The sequence below is a fragment of the Podarcis raffonei genome, chromosome 15 (genome assembly GCF_027172205.1).
Source record: "Podarcis raffonei isolate rPodRaf1 chromosome 15, rPodRaf1.pri, whole genome shotgun sequence".
NCBI lineage: Eukaryota > Metazoa > Chordata > Lepidosauria > Squamata > Lacertidae > Podarcis > Podarcis raffonei.
In genome coordinates, this window is record NC_070616.1 from 34,248,065 (window position 1) to 34,262,664 (window position 14,600).

Consider the following 14,600-nt stretch of genomic DNA (forward strand, 5'->3'; position numbering starts at 1 on the left):
CTTACTTACTTACTTACTTGCCTTATTAGCTACAAGATTGTGGAAGATCTTACTTTAATCTGCTATGACTCCTAAGCTCCTCTTTTGTACATTCCTCTGTAAATACATTTTTGGCCTGCATTCCTTTATCCTGAATTCTATTCCCCCAATAATTAAATGCTTGTTTGTACTAAAAAATGTTTGTGTGACTAGCTTAAACCAAGCCTTCAGTGCAAACAGCATTTCCGTATGCTCTGGTTTCCATAACGGTGTTCCATTGTGCCAGAAGCGGTTTAGTCCAGCTGGCCACGTGACCTGGAAAGCTCTCTGTGCACAAACGCCGGCTCCCTTGGCCTGAAAGCAGAGATGAGCGCCGCACCCCATAGTCACCTTTGACTGGACTTCACCGTCCAGGGGTCCTTTACTTTTACCTTTTCCCCAGTGCTCTCCATCGTGAAAGAGGGGGATGGAAAAGCTGAATAGGGCATGCAGCTTGAAAAACAAGCCTTGCTATATTTTTGGTTTACCACTTGTGGTTTGTTTGAGTGGTAAACCATGACAAATCATGCTATGCATGTGTGTAGAGTCCTGGAAAACTGTCCAGAGGTCCTTTCAGTGCAATCCAGACCAGTCTTCAGACCTAGCTGTGTCTTAGCCAATTTCTTGCTGTTTTTCCCTATGACAAATTTTACTCGGATATGTTCTGTTCCATTATTTCCTCCTTTTTAGTTATCCATCCACAGCATTGAAACAGGGATGTTTTTCCATGTTGATACAGCTAGAAAACATAGGTCCTACAACTTTCACCTGATAGTGCCTAAACTGAAATGGTTATACCAACCTCCTGGAATTCTCTGCAGGTTCTGGGTTCTACTGCATATATAACATTTGGCTCTTCAATAGCTAACATTTTGCCGTCTCTGTAAGACCTTGGTCCAGTTCGGATACAGTGCATTCCCTGGGTCACTCCATCTACTCTGCTTTGCAGGGCTGTGTGTGTGTTCTATCACCAAAAGTATCCAAAATGCCTAATATATAGCTGAAGACCATAAAAGATGCAGTAATAAAATGACCAAGCTATGCAAGTTGGAATGAAATGGCACTATAGGGTTCACCTAAAAGACTTCACAGGCCTCCCTTTCCAAGTGCTTCTCAAAATTTTAAACTGTGGGTTTTAAAAGATTTTATTTACCAAAATTTATATATCACTTTCTAGAACAAAAGGCTTCTGAGTGGTTTAAGAGAGTCATTAAATATTCCAGCAACAAAAAAACCCCAAAACATATACAGTGGTACCTCGGGTTAAGAACTTAATTCATTCCGGAGGTCCATTCTTAACCTGAAACTGTTCTTAACCTGAGGTACTACTTTAGCTAATGGGGCCGCCCGCTGCCACCGAACGATTCCTGTTCTCATCCAGAAGCAAAGTTCTTAACCCGAGGTACTATTTCTGGGTTAGCGGAGTCTGTAACCTGAAGCGTCTGTAACCTGAAGCGTCCGTAACCCGAGGTACCACTGTATAGTAATTACAAAATATTTCTACTTACTAAAACTATGTACATTCTAAAATTACATGCCTAACCAGCTTGCTGAAACAAAAATGGTTTTAGCAGGCTTCTTATAACTTGTTACTAAAAGAAAAGCATCTGTAGGGAGGGTATTGCACACCCTGGTCACGGCTTTCCCCTTTTCTAAAACATTTAGGGAGCTAAAGTTTATCAAAAGGGCTACCTCTTACAGCTGAGCCTGCCCAGTTATTGGTATCTAAAGATACCTGACTCTGGGTGTCCCTACCTTCTGAGGTAAGGTGGGTGGCTGCTAATTAATTTAACATCAAATTGCAAATAGTTCAACCTTCAGAGTTGTGACCCTCCACTATGGAACTTGCTGATTTTCTAAAGAACGGTTTTTTATTTGCTGCAAATGGCGTTATTATCAGTATTTAACAAACAAAATACACATTTACTTCAGGGGGAAAAAACCCTACTGACATTCCTGTTGACTGCAGTTCAACAGGTGATTGCCAGGAACTCTGTAAAAGAAAATAAACTGCAAAAATGTAATAGAATGTTTTGCCTTGGTGTGCCAAATTTTTCCTAGGCTTCCCCCCGCCCCCCAGTTATCTTCTGATTTTAACTATTTTAATCTGCTGCTGTTCAGAATTGTGTTGCTGCCTTTCAAAAAAAAGAAGTATGTTTTAATTGAAAAGTGGGACAGAAGTTCTAGAATGCCATGTTCCTGCTTGCCATCTGATCCCCACTATCAGAGCCTATGGGTCAAAGGACTCAAATTATGGGGCCAATCCATAAGGGATAAAGGGGGGGTAAACATGAGATGAATTTATGCATTGGCTTTAATAGGATTCAACTTTTCCAAGACTTCCTTTCAGCTCTAATAATACTACGTGTGGTTTTTCTTTCAAAACGGCCAGTCCTCTGTTTCGCTAGCACAATCCTTCTAAATCTCATGGGAGTTTTTCAGACTACCAGTACGCCCTGGAAGGATCAAATTGTAAGCAAATTTTAATAGCTTTGAAAGAAAGCTCACGTGTTGCTCCTAAGGCTCTTGCTATAAACACAGTGTTGAATAGAAAGATTTCCTTTAACAAATGAGCCTGAGTGAAAAGGGGGAGAGGCTGCCAAGTGCTTAACATGAGCTGTACAATGTTGGGTAGTGCAGAGTATATAAAAGTTATAGGTAGAGCTTCAGGTTTTTAAGTAATCTAAAGTGGGGCAGGCAGAAAGCTGCAGCCCAAAACCCAGAGGAAAAAGTGATGGGGACGGAAGAGGGGGGGAAAGCAAGTTGAGGCACTGGTTGTTATAATGACCAGCCAGTTAAGGAAGCCTGATGGAATAGCTCCTACTAGGTAAAAGTTCATGGAAGACCAAAGGTCTTTTCCCACCTAAATTAAGCTGTTAAAATGAGGGACATTAATCAAGAATGGACCTTTGTGTGACAGGACCATTAATCTAAAGAACCCCCAAGAAACCTATGCCACACCAGAAAACACTGCGTACTAAAGACAGCGGTACCTCGGGATGTGAACGGGATCCATTCCGGAGCCCCGTTCGCATCCTGAAGTGAATGCAACCCACGTCCGCACGTCTGCTCATGTGCGGGTCGTGTTTCGCCGCTTCCGCACATGCGTGTGACGTCATTTTTACCGTCTGCGCATGCGCACACGGCGCAACCCGAAAATACTTAACTTGAAGCACATTTATCCCAAGGTATGACTGTATATATTATGCCACAAGCTTCCTGAGCATTTCATAGATGGTCTGTTATGGTAGATATTTTACAGGCAATCGATAGATGTAGTACTACAAAACTCAAAAGTGTCAAAGTCAAATACATGCTTGGGTGACAGCCAATGTTGTCATGCTTAGAGCAGTCCTACAGAGTCAGTGAACTTCAGTTATTCTATTAATTTTAATGGTCATACCTGAGAACAACTTAATTAGAACGCCCTTTGTATTGAATGACCTATGCCCAGTAAGGTTTTTTCACTCCATAACTTTAATACTAAAACACTGTGGGGTGTGTCTGAAGCATCTTGTGTAAGTCATACGTTCGTCTTTGGTTCAGTTGTTGTAATTGCAAGTTGTTTTATTGATAATAGTTGAAGAATAGTGTTTCCTTTTGTCTTTCTTTGCTTGTCCTTTTGTTTTTAGTGAGCGTTGGCCAATCCCATCCATTCCAACCATGGCCCTGCCTACGAAAAATACACAATACTATGCTGACCGTGCAAAAGGGGGTGAAGAACCTGCAGTTCTTCAGATGCTGTTAGGACTTCGGCTCCCAATAGCCCCAGTCAGCATGGTCAATGATCAGGGATGATGGGAGTTGTAGTCTAACAACATCCAGAGAGCAGCAGTTTCCTCAACCCTGATGTAAATTAATTTGCCCTTACTCTGAACTTTACCTTACACTATTCTCCAGTGGATAAAATTAATAGGTATGCTACATAATACCTGGCGGTGGTGGTTGTAACATAAATATTCTTCCAAATGTCACTGAAAATCTGCTCCTTGTAACATCTTGACTACGCCCTTTGCAATTTGCAATACTTGCATACAGGGGCAGAATTCAGTAAAGGGTTCCATTTGTTTTCAACGATATTGATATTGATATTGATATCTAGACTGATAGATGCACAGGTTTCTGTTTAATTAGTGTAATGTGTGCAAGCAGTGGATACCTTTCTCTTAAAAGTAAAAAATAACCCTGTATTTTGTTGAATGAACAGCCACGCTTAAGAGGATTTGAGTCTCCTTCACGTGAGTTCCTGGGGCAGCAGTTGTTTATCCTTGACAAGGAGAACTTGAGGTGAAAAGTTGACACAAGATGACAGGAGTCCTAGTGAACTCCTGCAAGTTCTTCAACTGTAAAAAATTAACTTGAGACGTCTAAGGCTAATGGGAGATTTAACTTGACCTTCTATGCCACCCTGATTCTGTGATTAACTTTTAGCAGGAGATTTGCTCACGCAAAACCATTTACCCTCAGTCAACCTCCCTTTCAGACAGCTACTCCTGGAATTATCCCTTTTTCAGGAGTAAAAATTGTTTTGACCAAACAGGAGTCAAGATATAGACAATCGTTGAAATGAAGTGTTCCTCTAGGACACTTGGAGAATAATTCTGAATTGCAGATCCACTTTAATGTTCCAATAGCTCAGAGGTTTCCATGAACTGAAAGTTAGAATATTAAATTAGATTAAGTTTATCACAGTGAAGTAATGCTGGTGGGGAAATAAAGTAAGGTACAGGAAACTTTCTTATTCAATCAATCAATCAATCAATCAATCAATTCTTCATTGTGGTCCAAAGACCCACAAATAGATTCCAATACGATAAAAAACACATTAAAAGCACACATACTATTTGGACAATGAATAAAACTAGGCTTGTTTCAGACTTTTATCTAATACAAAGTACTCTCTGATCCTGACCACCTCAGAAAGAAAGTTACAATTACAAGAGATAACACTGGGAATCTAATCTTCTAATAGGTACCTAACATAGAATTCTGCAGGTAGGAAACTTTCTTATTGTAATTAAGGAGCCTAACACCGAGTAAACTGGCAAAAATGTATAAATCTAAATCAAACAAGTGTTGGAAATGTAAAGAGAAAGAAGGTTTTTTTTATCATATGTGGTGGTCTTGTAATAAGGTTAAAGCTTATTGGGAAATGATATACAATGAATTGAAAAGGATGTTCAAAATAACTTGTGTTAAAAAAAAACACCAGAAGCTTTTCTTTTAGGAATTATAGGGACAGAACTACCTAAATTGTATGGAAATTTATTTATGTATGTTATGCTACTACAGCAGCAAGAATGCTACTTGCCCCAAAGTGAAAAGAAGCAGAAGTCCCAGCAAAGGAACAATGGATACAAAAACTTATGGAATATGCAGAAATGGCAAAATCAAGATAACAAACTTTTTTATAAAAGAATGGAAATGGTTTATTGAATATTTACAGATAAATTGCAAACAGATAAAAACATTGGCAGTATTATTGTAATAACCTGCAGTTTCATAAGAGTATATATTTAAAGTACCGTAGATAATTAAACAAGCAAATTAAACAAATTTGGATATGCAGAAGATATTAAAAAATAAATTTAAGGAACCGCAGAAAGAGGGGAAAGAAAGTCAAACTTTGAAACGTTATTTTTTTAAATGCTTTTTATTAACTTTTCATTACAACATGCACACACACGACACTTAAGAAACAAACTAAAAAAAAACCCCACGAAACAAATGACAAACATATAGTCATAAATCTGAAAGTTCTTAGATACGGACTTATGTTACCCTATTTTCTCTTTCCAATTCGTATTCTATTCTAATAGACTTCCTTCCTCCTCAAAGCAGTTCTGGTTTCGTGTCTGATATACTGTTTCTTTCTCATTTCATCATTTCTACTCTTCTCCATATACTATGCTTGTAGACCATAATTTGTTTTGCAAAAATTACTCAAAGCAAGTCCAGATTTGGTTTGGGGGCACTGTTTTTTTAAAGTAATTTCTGTACACTCCCCACTCTTTTTGAATTTTTTTGTTAGACTGTTCCCTAATTGCATCCATCATTTTTGCCAATTCAAGATAATCAAATAATCCGTCTTGCCACTCTTTTTGTGTTGGTACTGTTTCACTTTTCCATTTTTTTGCAATTAAAATTCTTGCTGCCAATGATGCGTAAGGGAATATTCTCTTATTTTCATTTGGGATGTCTAATATGTCCAATAAAAAGGCTTCTGGTTTCTTTATAAAAGTTTGTTTAAATATTTTTTTCAACTCCTCATAAACAGTGTCCCAGAAGCTCTTAATTTTGTTGTCAAATTTTCAAACGTTAAATTGATTTTAAAACTAGTGAAATGTATAAACTTGAAAAGTGTAAATAATGATTATATATATATATATATATATATATATATATATATATATATATATTGTAAATAAGGAGAATGAGTTGGGCAGTTGCATCCCAAGGAGAGGTTAAAAGTTACCTTCACATGGCGCAGGTCATACAGCAAAGGTAAGAGATGGAAATTAATGTTTGGTAGGAGTAAAAGCTAGTGATGTTTCATAGCTGCTACCTAATCTTAAGGTAAAGAGCATATTTGGGGGGGGGGGAAGGTTCATCCCAAGGAAGAACTTGCACATCTCATTTTAAGTGAGATGACCAAGTTTCTCCTTCATGTTACCCAGAAAGAAAAGTGAATATGCAAATCCCTTGTACACCTCTGTCTTGTTGTTTTGGGGTAATAAGCAAAGCCAGTGCTTAATTCCTGATGAACACAAGGTGCTTATAGCAATTTCTCTGTGAGTGAATAACAAAGCATTGACTCTGTCCCTCTGGCTTCACAAAGAGCCATTTCAAGATCGCTAAACAACTACATCTGATGAGTCAAACATCCCGTTGCTCTCTCTCCTGACTTCTTTCTCAAGCTGCCAGACTTCTCTTTAATCAGTAGTTGATGGGGAAAAATTGATCGTACAATATAAAAACATCAGCTCTGTGGTTGGTACAAAATTATCCAGAAGAGAAAAATCTCACTGTGTTGTTGCTTGTTTGGTTTAGGAAATCACCTTGGCACAAACAGACTGAAGCAATTTTTAACCATCAAGACCTACAGAAGTAAATTCATGTTGTTAGCTATTTGATTCCTGAAAACCCACAGTCCAGTTAAGTTAAGGAGGTGTAAGAGAAGAAGGAAGGAAAGAGATGGGGATGAATGGGTCATAACAGCTGTTGCTTAGGACCAATATCTTGTGCAACAAATTACCGTACTCTAGAAAGGCAACTTATATTACCTTGTATGCGTATGACTAAATTCATTCAGATATACCTCATACACTTCTGGGCTCAGTTCCAGGAGTTCCTCTAGCTATTGGTTGGAGAGCTCGACTTTCAAAGCTATAAAAGCAGTTGCTTAGCACATAAGTGCGCACATTGAATCCAACAAGGTGCACCTTTTGGGGGGGGGTCCATGAGGGAGGGAGGTTGGCTTTAAAAAGTTGCTTTTATTCCAATTTCCCAATCTAAGATGCCAGATGGTGCTGTTTTGTTTTCTTTTGTTTTTTTATTAGTTTTTTAACATACCATTTTCAACAATAATTAAACATGCTTTTACATCTTATACAATTTTTTGACTTCCATCAATCCTGTCTGAAAATTTTCCAATCTAATCTCTTAGTATACATTTCTTACTTTCCCTGTTACATTTAAAACTCATAACCAATATCTCTATTCTTTATCTAATTTGTAATGTCTCATATATTTCTCCTTACAAAACTTCTTATAGTCCTACTAGCATAATTTGTTGGTTACAATTGCTCTTCAAATAGTTCATATATTTCTTCCAATCTTCTGTAAATCTCTGTTCCTGCAGGTTTCGAATTCTTCCTGTCATTTTGTCCAATTCTGCATATTCCATTAATTTCATCTGCCATTCTGCTTTCGTGGGGATTTCTTCTTGCTTCCATTTCTGGGCCAACGGATAGTGCTGTTTTGATTCATAATTTTACTTCTAGAGCTTACCTGCCTCGTCTTCCCCCATTTTACTTCCCTCTGTTGGTCTTTGGGCAGGTGTTCAGAACCAGCTCTCCATGATGAATCATGGCATAGCAGGAATCAGCCTCTTCATCGGACTCAAAGGTTCTAAGGAAGAACTGGGATTTGAAGCTAAGAACTACTACATCTACCGACACAGCAACTTCAGTGAAGCGTAAGGTGTAACTTTGCTACCGAAGCACCTAAGAGTTAGGGGAAATTTGAAATTTATTTGACCACAGCGATATAGAGTGAAGAGAACCTTCTCTCAACTCAGTCATATGGCCGAAATTGTAGAAGTCATATCCAAGATGGCATCACGCTTGGCTCATCCTTCAGTATGCATGAAACCAGTGCTTTTTTTCTTAAAAAAATGTTTAGGGGTACTCTCATTGTCCTGCTCATATTGAAATACCGCCCCTCAATGAGGCCAAACTTAGAATCACAAAATGTTTAGGGGTATGCGTACCTCTGCGTCCCCCCAGGAAAAAAAGCACGGCATGAAATCAAAATGACCTAGGAGTTTCCTAATGAGGAAATGAACATTTGGGGACTTTTTATTTGAGGGGGGCGAAGGAATAAAGTGACCCAAGGAGGGGTAGGTAGTGAGAGAAGTCTGTCAGTGGTATAATAATAATAATAATAATAATAATAATAATAATAATAATAATTATTATAATTTTATTTATACCCCACCCTCTCTGGCCAGAGCCAGGCTCAGCGCGGCTAACACCAATAAAATCACAGTAAAAACATCATAAGGGGGAAAGAGAGGGAGGGGAAACCCAATTTAAAATACAGGTTAAAATGCAATTTAAAACGTAGCCCCATTTTAAAAATAGCCGATAAATCAAGACCATAAGGGGAGGGGAAACATAAGGGTCAGACGGAGTCCAAACCAAAGGCCAGGCGGAACAGCTCTGTCCACCACCCAGTAGAACCAATTAGCAAAAGAAAATGCTTCTTCATTTATTGGATAGCTAAACTATGGAATTAATCAGGCAACAATGTGGTGGTGTGGCCGCTAACTTTTTAGAAGGTCGTTTTTTCTGATAGATCTTTTTCAGTAACCTCTAAGTGGCTTTTGGCTGTTGAAGCTAAAGGGAGCCGCAGTGAATACCAGTTGCTTGAGGGCAACAGCAAGTGAAATCTGTTGCCTTCATGCCTTGCTGGTTGGTTTATGGGAGGTATCTGACTGCCACCATGGGAAACAGAAAGCAGGACTAGAGGGACTTTAAAAAAAAATCTAGGAAGGGTCTTCTCATCTCTGGTTTTCCACCTCCACACACTGCTGGCTAACACAGGTTTTGCAAAATTATATGAATTTAAGGTTAAAGTACTGAGCATCTTAAATCATCTAGGACAGGCATCCCCAAACTCGGCCCTCCAAATGTTTTTGGGACTACAATTCCCATCCTCCCTGACTACTGGTCCTGTTAGCTAGGGATGATGGGAGTTGTAGTCCCAAAACATCTGGAGGGCCGAGTTTGGGGATGCCTGTTCTAGGAGGTAATAAGATAAAATAAATAGCATGATTATAAATGATAATAGCACTAAAATTAATGATACAATATCAAGTTTCAGTTTCCAAATAATAATACTAGAATTGTCGAATCACGCTAAACAGGTAGCCAAATCTTATGAAATGTCTCATTCCCAGAATCTATAAACCAGGACCATTTTTCTACAAACTTGCTTGTTTGTACCCTATCTCGACTTCTTGGGGAGGAGGTAATGTCAGTTTAACTGACTCACTTTGCTTATCACGACAGATCATAGCTAGTTGTTTGTTTGCCATTAATGTGGAGATCCATCATGCTTCGCTCCTTCCCTCAGACCAGCAGGACTGGTTATCCAAGAACAGACTTGGCTTTATGGTTTGCCATCATTTGTGAAAGCTGCCTTTGAGAGTGATATTTTATTTGTTCATATATACAACTCATAACTGTATACAAATGCAAATTAGATACTTGCCAGTAGTTGATCAATAACGTTCACTTACCAGCCAAATTTTAGCTCCCTTGGCTACTGTGTCCATAGCTCCTTGTCTTTGTTCTAGTCTGTAGAAAAAGCACCTGAAATGATCTTGCACAATGGCTTTATGGAGTGGGCCTTTATGGAGATGCAGAACTAAACTCTGGCACTCTAAATTCTAATTATCTTGACTGTATTTGGGTTGGGTGAATCTGAACTGAATTCTCAAAACTTTCTCCTGGTTCAACACATTTTTTATTTATTTTTAACTGGCTGTGAAAATGGTATATCTGAATTGGTAAGCACAGGTGCTCTGACATGTTTCCTCCTGGAGCCTGGTACAGATTTTTCTTTCTATGCTTACACTCCAAAGGAATGTAGCTTTCATCGCAGCACAGCACGCTTTCTTCCAAAGGCATTCAGCAGTGTACACTGCCCCCACCCGGCTTTCCCTTGTGAGAGACTGGAGGGAGGGCTTAAAAATTGAGGCCAGCCAAAAAGTTATAAGCCCCAGAAATTGTAGACACCTTCAACTCTCTCAAGCTGTTTCCTGTCTCCAGCATTAATAGTACAGTTTGATAATTTGTACACTTTATGAAGTCAAAGTTCAGAGTAAGTCTTCTTTCTTGATAGGTTCGTTCGTTACTTTAATTGTTCGAGAGAAACCGCTCCAGAGAATATTCCCTTGCTATACATTGGTTCTCCATCGGCCAAGGACCCCCTCTGGGAGAAGAGATACCCAGGTATGGGTACTGTTTGAAGCAGCAGTGCAACATCATGTTTCTTAAGGGGTGGGAGGAAATGGAGAAGAGCCAGCAGGGGGAGCTTTGTAGCTCAGAGTTGGGCAACCTGTGGCCCTAAAGCTATGTGCAAATCTTAGCCTGGAATTCTGGAATGGAAGGAGATGGGAAGGAAAAGAGAAAAAGGGTGCCCCACCTGCTTTGGCTTGTGGTCCTGCCCACCACTTGGTTAAGAATTCACCCACTGCCAGTGAGCAGCCCCCAAGAGATTATCCCCAACTTCGGGGGGGTAGTTCTCTTCCATCGACACCCTACCACTACCCCGAACTACCATAGACGACAGAATCTTGGAAATGCAGAGAGCAATCTAAAGGAGAGTGGACTCTTAGGATCCAGAATCATGCTGGGCCCATGACTTACTTTGTTAAAGGGTTTGGATTTGACATAGGGTGATGGGCTTGAGATATGATCATGAATGGGCTGGTATACCAGATCAGGGAAACAAGATGTCATCGTCACAGAGGCCAGATACCAGACTGAACAGTTGGGCCACTGAGTGAGGACAATACAGTTTGTTCAGATAGCCAAACCAGACTAGGAGGAAGAACTTTATATACCTCTCCATTGGGCTGCAACATCAGATAGCCAATTTCAGGCCAGCTGACAGTATTCAGGTCAATACAGCTTGGGTCGCTGGCCAAAGGCCCTAGAGTGCTGATGGTTGTATGAGATGAGGTGTCACAGAATGCCCAGGTTTGTGGAACGTGCACCCTTGATACCTGACAAATCTTCTGCAATAGTCTGGGGTGGTAAGATGTCCCTTTGTGGCAACCACATCACTAATGAAACGCTTTGTGCCCTTTTCATTATAGGCAAGTCCACTCTAATTGTCCTGGCAGTTGCAAAATATGAATGGTTTGAGGAATGGAAGGAGGAAAAGGTTACTAAGAGGGGAGCGGAGTATGAGGCCTTCAAGAACTGTTTTGTGGACAACATAATGGAAACGGTTCTGAAATTTTACCCACAAATAAAAGATAAGGTAAGGGTCTCCTTGTCTTGCACCATCAGTTGTGCAAAGAAGGAACTTTTCATCTCTCTTTAAATAATTTCTAGCATGGTGTTTTAGAAATTGTTTGCACATAAAGTCCTAGTTTTGTCATAGCCTAAGGATAGTGCTGCTCCCATCCTTTTGAGGTCAACTAAGGTTAGAGACATTACTGATAGCTTATTCAGCAAGCTCATAAGATCAGCTAGGGCTCAGGATGAGTGTCTCTGTCCTTTTGTTATTCTCTTGGAAGCAAGGCCTGCCTTCTACTATTCATTATACTTTCCGTCTATCGTTTTCACTCTCTCTGTTTCCATTTCCCTTCTTAATTTAAAGCCCCAAGGTTTCTTAAGGAGATGGTACAGTTCCCAAGATGTTCTGGCCCCAAACTGTGAACAGTTTGGGACCAGAATATCTCAACCAAGTTTAAAATACTGTAGCAGCAAGAAGATTGCAAAAGTCAAGATGGACTTGGAGCAAAACGTTGCAGTGTGGAATGTTCCCATTCAGAGCACCAGCCAGCCATGCTGTTTTTGATGATAGGCTTTATTTTATTCCACTTCACCCCTTCCCAACAGACAGGCAGCGATCCCACTGAGCATACTCCCTGTCTTCCCTGTGCTATCCTTAAACCCTTTTAAAGGTTTCCCCTGATCCTACTGAATAAATAACAATAAACCTCCCTGCCCATTTGATCTGTGTCTTTCTCTGAACAGATTGAGTATGTCTCTGCGGGAACTCCTCTCACCAATAAGCACTACATAGCTTCTGTCCAAGGAGAGATGTATGGTGCAGAGCACAGCATCTCCCGCCTCCAGGTGGAAGTCATGGCCACAATACGCCCTCAGACCCCTGTCCCAAACCTCTACCTAACAGGTAAATGCTACTTCCTTACCAATTCCAACCTGCCACAACCCTTCACCGTTAGACCTATTTAACTTCTTTAGCCTGTCCCATCCCAAGTGCATAGAATAGATGATGTTTCTGTGCTAGTCTTGACTTTGGAAAATAAGGGTTGTCTACTTAGAGTAGGCCCATTGATGGGCAGGGTTAACCTAGGCTCATTAATGGCCACTCACTGGGTCCCAACAGTGGGCGACATTTGTGGCCTGGCACACAGCCCCGCCATCTTGGAGCCATGACGGAGAGTTAGGCTGTTGCTCCGCCCCCTGGGCTTGCCCCGGGGAGCTCTGGGTTCCCACCAAACCCAGGTGCTTTAAATCGGCCAATCCGCGGTGGGCCGGTGTGGGGGCTAGAGGCGCGGACCGGGCGAGCACAGACTTCACCCCAGTCTGCTCCTTAGGCAGGCCTGATAGAGTACACCTGACTGGCTGGGGACCCGCAACCCAAAAATACTTAACTTGAAGCTACTTTAACCCAAGGTATGACTATGTGAACATGCTCTCTGTCCATAGAGCATGAGACTCTTAATCTCAACGTGAGCCCCACGTTGGGCAAAAGATTCCTGCATTGCAGGAGGTTGGACTAGATCACCCTCGTGGTCCCTTCCAACTCTGCAATTCTATGACTCCTCCTTGTCTTTTGTTTTCCCCTGCCAGGTCAGGATGTCTTTGTTGGTGGCTTTCCAGGAGCACTTCATGGAGCCATTGTCTGCGCTTCTGCTGTCCTGAAGCGTAATCTCTACATCGACATCATGTGGTTATATGGAAAAATCAAAGCCAACAGTGCCAAGAAGAAAAACTGAGCCTTCAACTTCCACCTCAGAAAGAAAACTTGCTCCTCCTGCTATGTAGACTACCCACTACCTGGTTTCTCCGTTTCCCCTCCAGAGGATGTCAACAAGAACCAAAACTAGCCATATACCTTGGTTCATTATTGCAGAAAGTTCCGGTTCATGAGTGTCGCTGTGGAACAGGTTGCAGTTTAGTACGTAGGTCCATTAAGCCGTTCTGATAGGTTTGTCGTGGCAGAAATAAGGACTCTACCTTCCAAGCCCTCACGGGTCGGTTTTAAGCATCTTAGTGGTACCGTGGTACCCTAATTGGGGTGGCACTGGCAGGTCCATGGGCTTCAGTGCCAAGGAGAATTGCTGAAGCTACTAGAGCAGCGGTTCATAGTTCAACAACATCTGGGGACCCACAGGTTGAGAAAGGCTGTACTAGAGGCACCATTCCCTATATTTTGGGTGACTGAGTGAGAATTTGTTGTCCCAGGTGATGTAGAACTGAATTGCCCTTTCTCTACAAGGAAGGGTTTCCCTATCAAGCACCGTAACGCAGTGGTAGAAAGCATGTTTTAGATGCAGCGGGTTCCAGGTTCAGTTATTGGCGTCCTCAGTTAAAGAATCTCAGGGAGCAGGAAAAGCATTTTCTTAAGACCCTTGATCAGAGCAGCTGGACCAGTACATCTGACTTGTTTTTAAGGCAGCTTTGTATGTCCATGGTGCTAAAGACCAGGGTGCAGCACTCTTACGAAATGGTACTGATGCATTCTATGCTACGTATGGGAGCAATATAGGCTAGATCACTCGTAGAGAAATAAGCCTAGAGAAAAGGTTAATACAAAACGGGTGTTAGAAATGTAAACCAATTGCAGAAGTTTCCACAGTTGCAGAAATATCCGCATTCACAACTGCCGTTTCCCCAGCTGCCACATGGAAGTGGAAATAGATGCAACTTGCTCCATGTTCCATCTGGTTCATGTTCACACTTTTCATGTCATGGACATATGACAACGTAAGGAAAATAAACAGGCTTAACAGAGAAGAATGGGTGGCTTCAGTGCACTTGCTTCTATGAGGGGATAGAGCGCTTGTGGCAGTGCACAGTGTAAACATGTAA

At 41.0% G+C, this 14,600-nt stretch overlaps 1 protein-coding gene across 2 annotated transcripts in view; it reads left to right on the top strand.

Moving 5' to 3' along the window:
- Nucleotides 1-14,135, top strand: part of LOC128402555 (all-trans-retinol 13,14-reductase-like) — a 30,819-nt gene extending 16,684 nt beyond the window's left edge. Inside the window, exons 7-11 of one of the 2 annotated variants that reach the window (XM_053366760.1) lie at nucleotides 8,077-8,215; nucleotides 10,648-10,757; nucleotides 11,627-11,793; nucleotides 12,516-12,675; nucleotides 13,359-14,135. In XM_053366760.1, coding sequence (XP_053222735.1) covers nucleotides 8,077-8,215; nucleotides 10,648-10,757; nucleotides 11,627-11,793; nucleotides 12,516-12,675; nucleotides 13,359-13,504 — 722 coding nt within the window. In that variant the 3' untranslated portion in view covers nucleotides 13,505-14,135. The remainder of the gene's footprint in view (nucleotides 1-8,076; nucleotides 8,216-10,647; nucleotides 10,758-11,626; nucleotides 11,794-12,515; nucleotides 12,676-13,358) is intronic. The other variant, XM_053366761.1, reaches the window with a different exon arrangement.
- The last annotated feature ends 465 nt before the right edge of the window (nucleotides 14,136-14,600 follow it).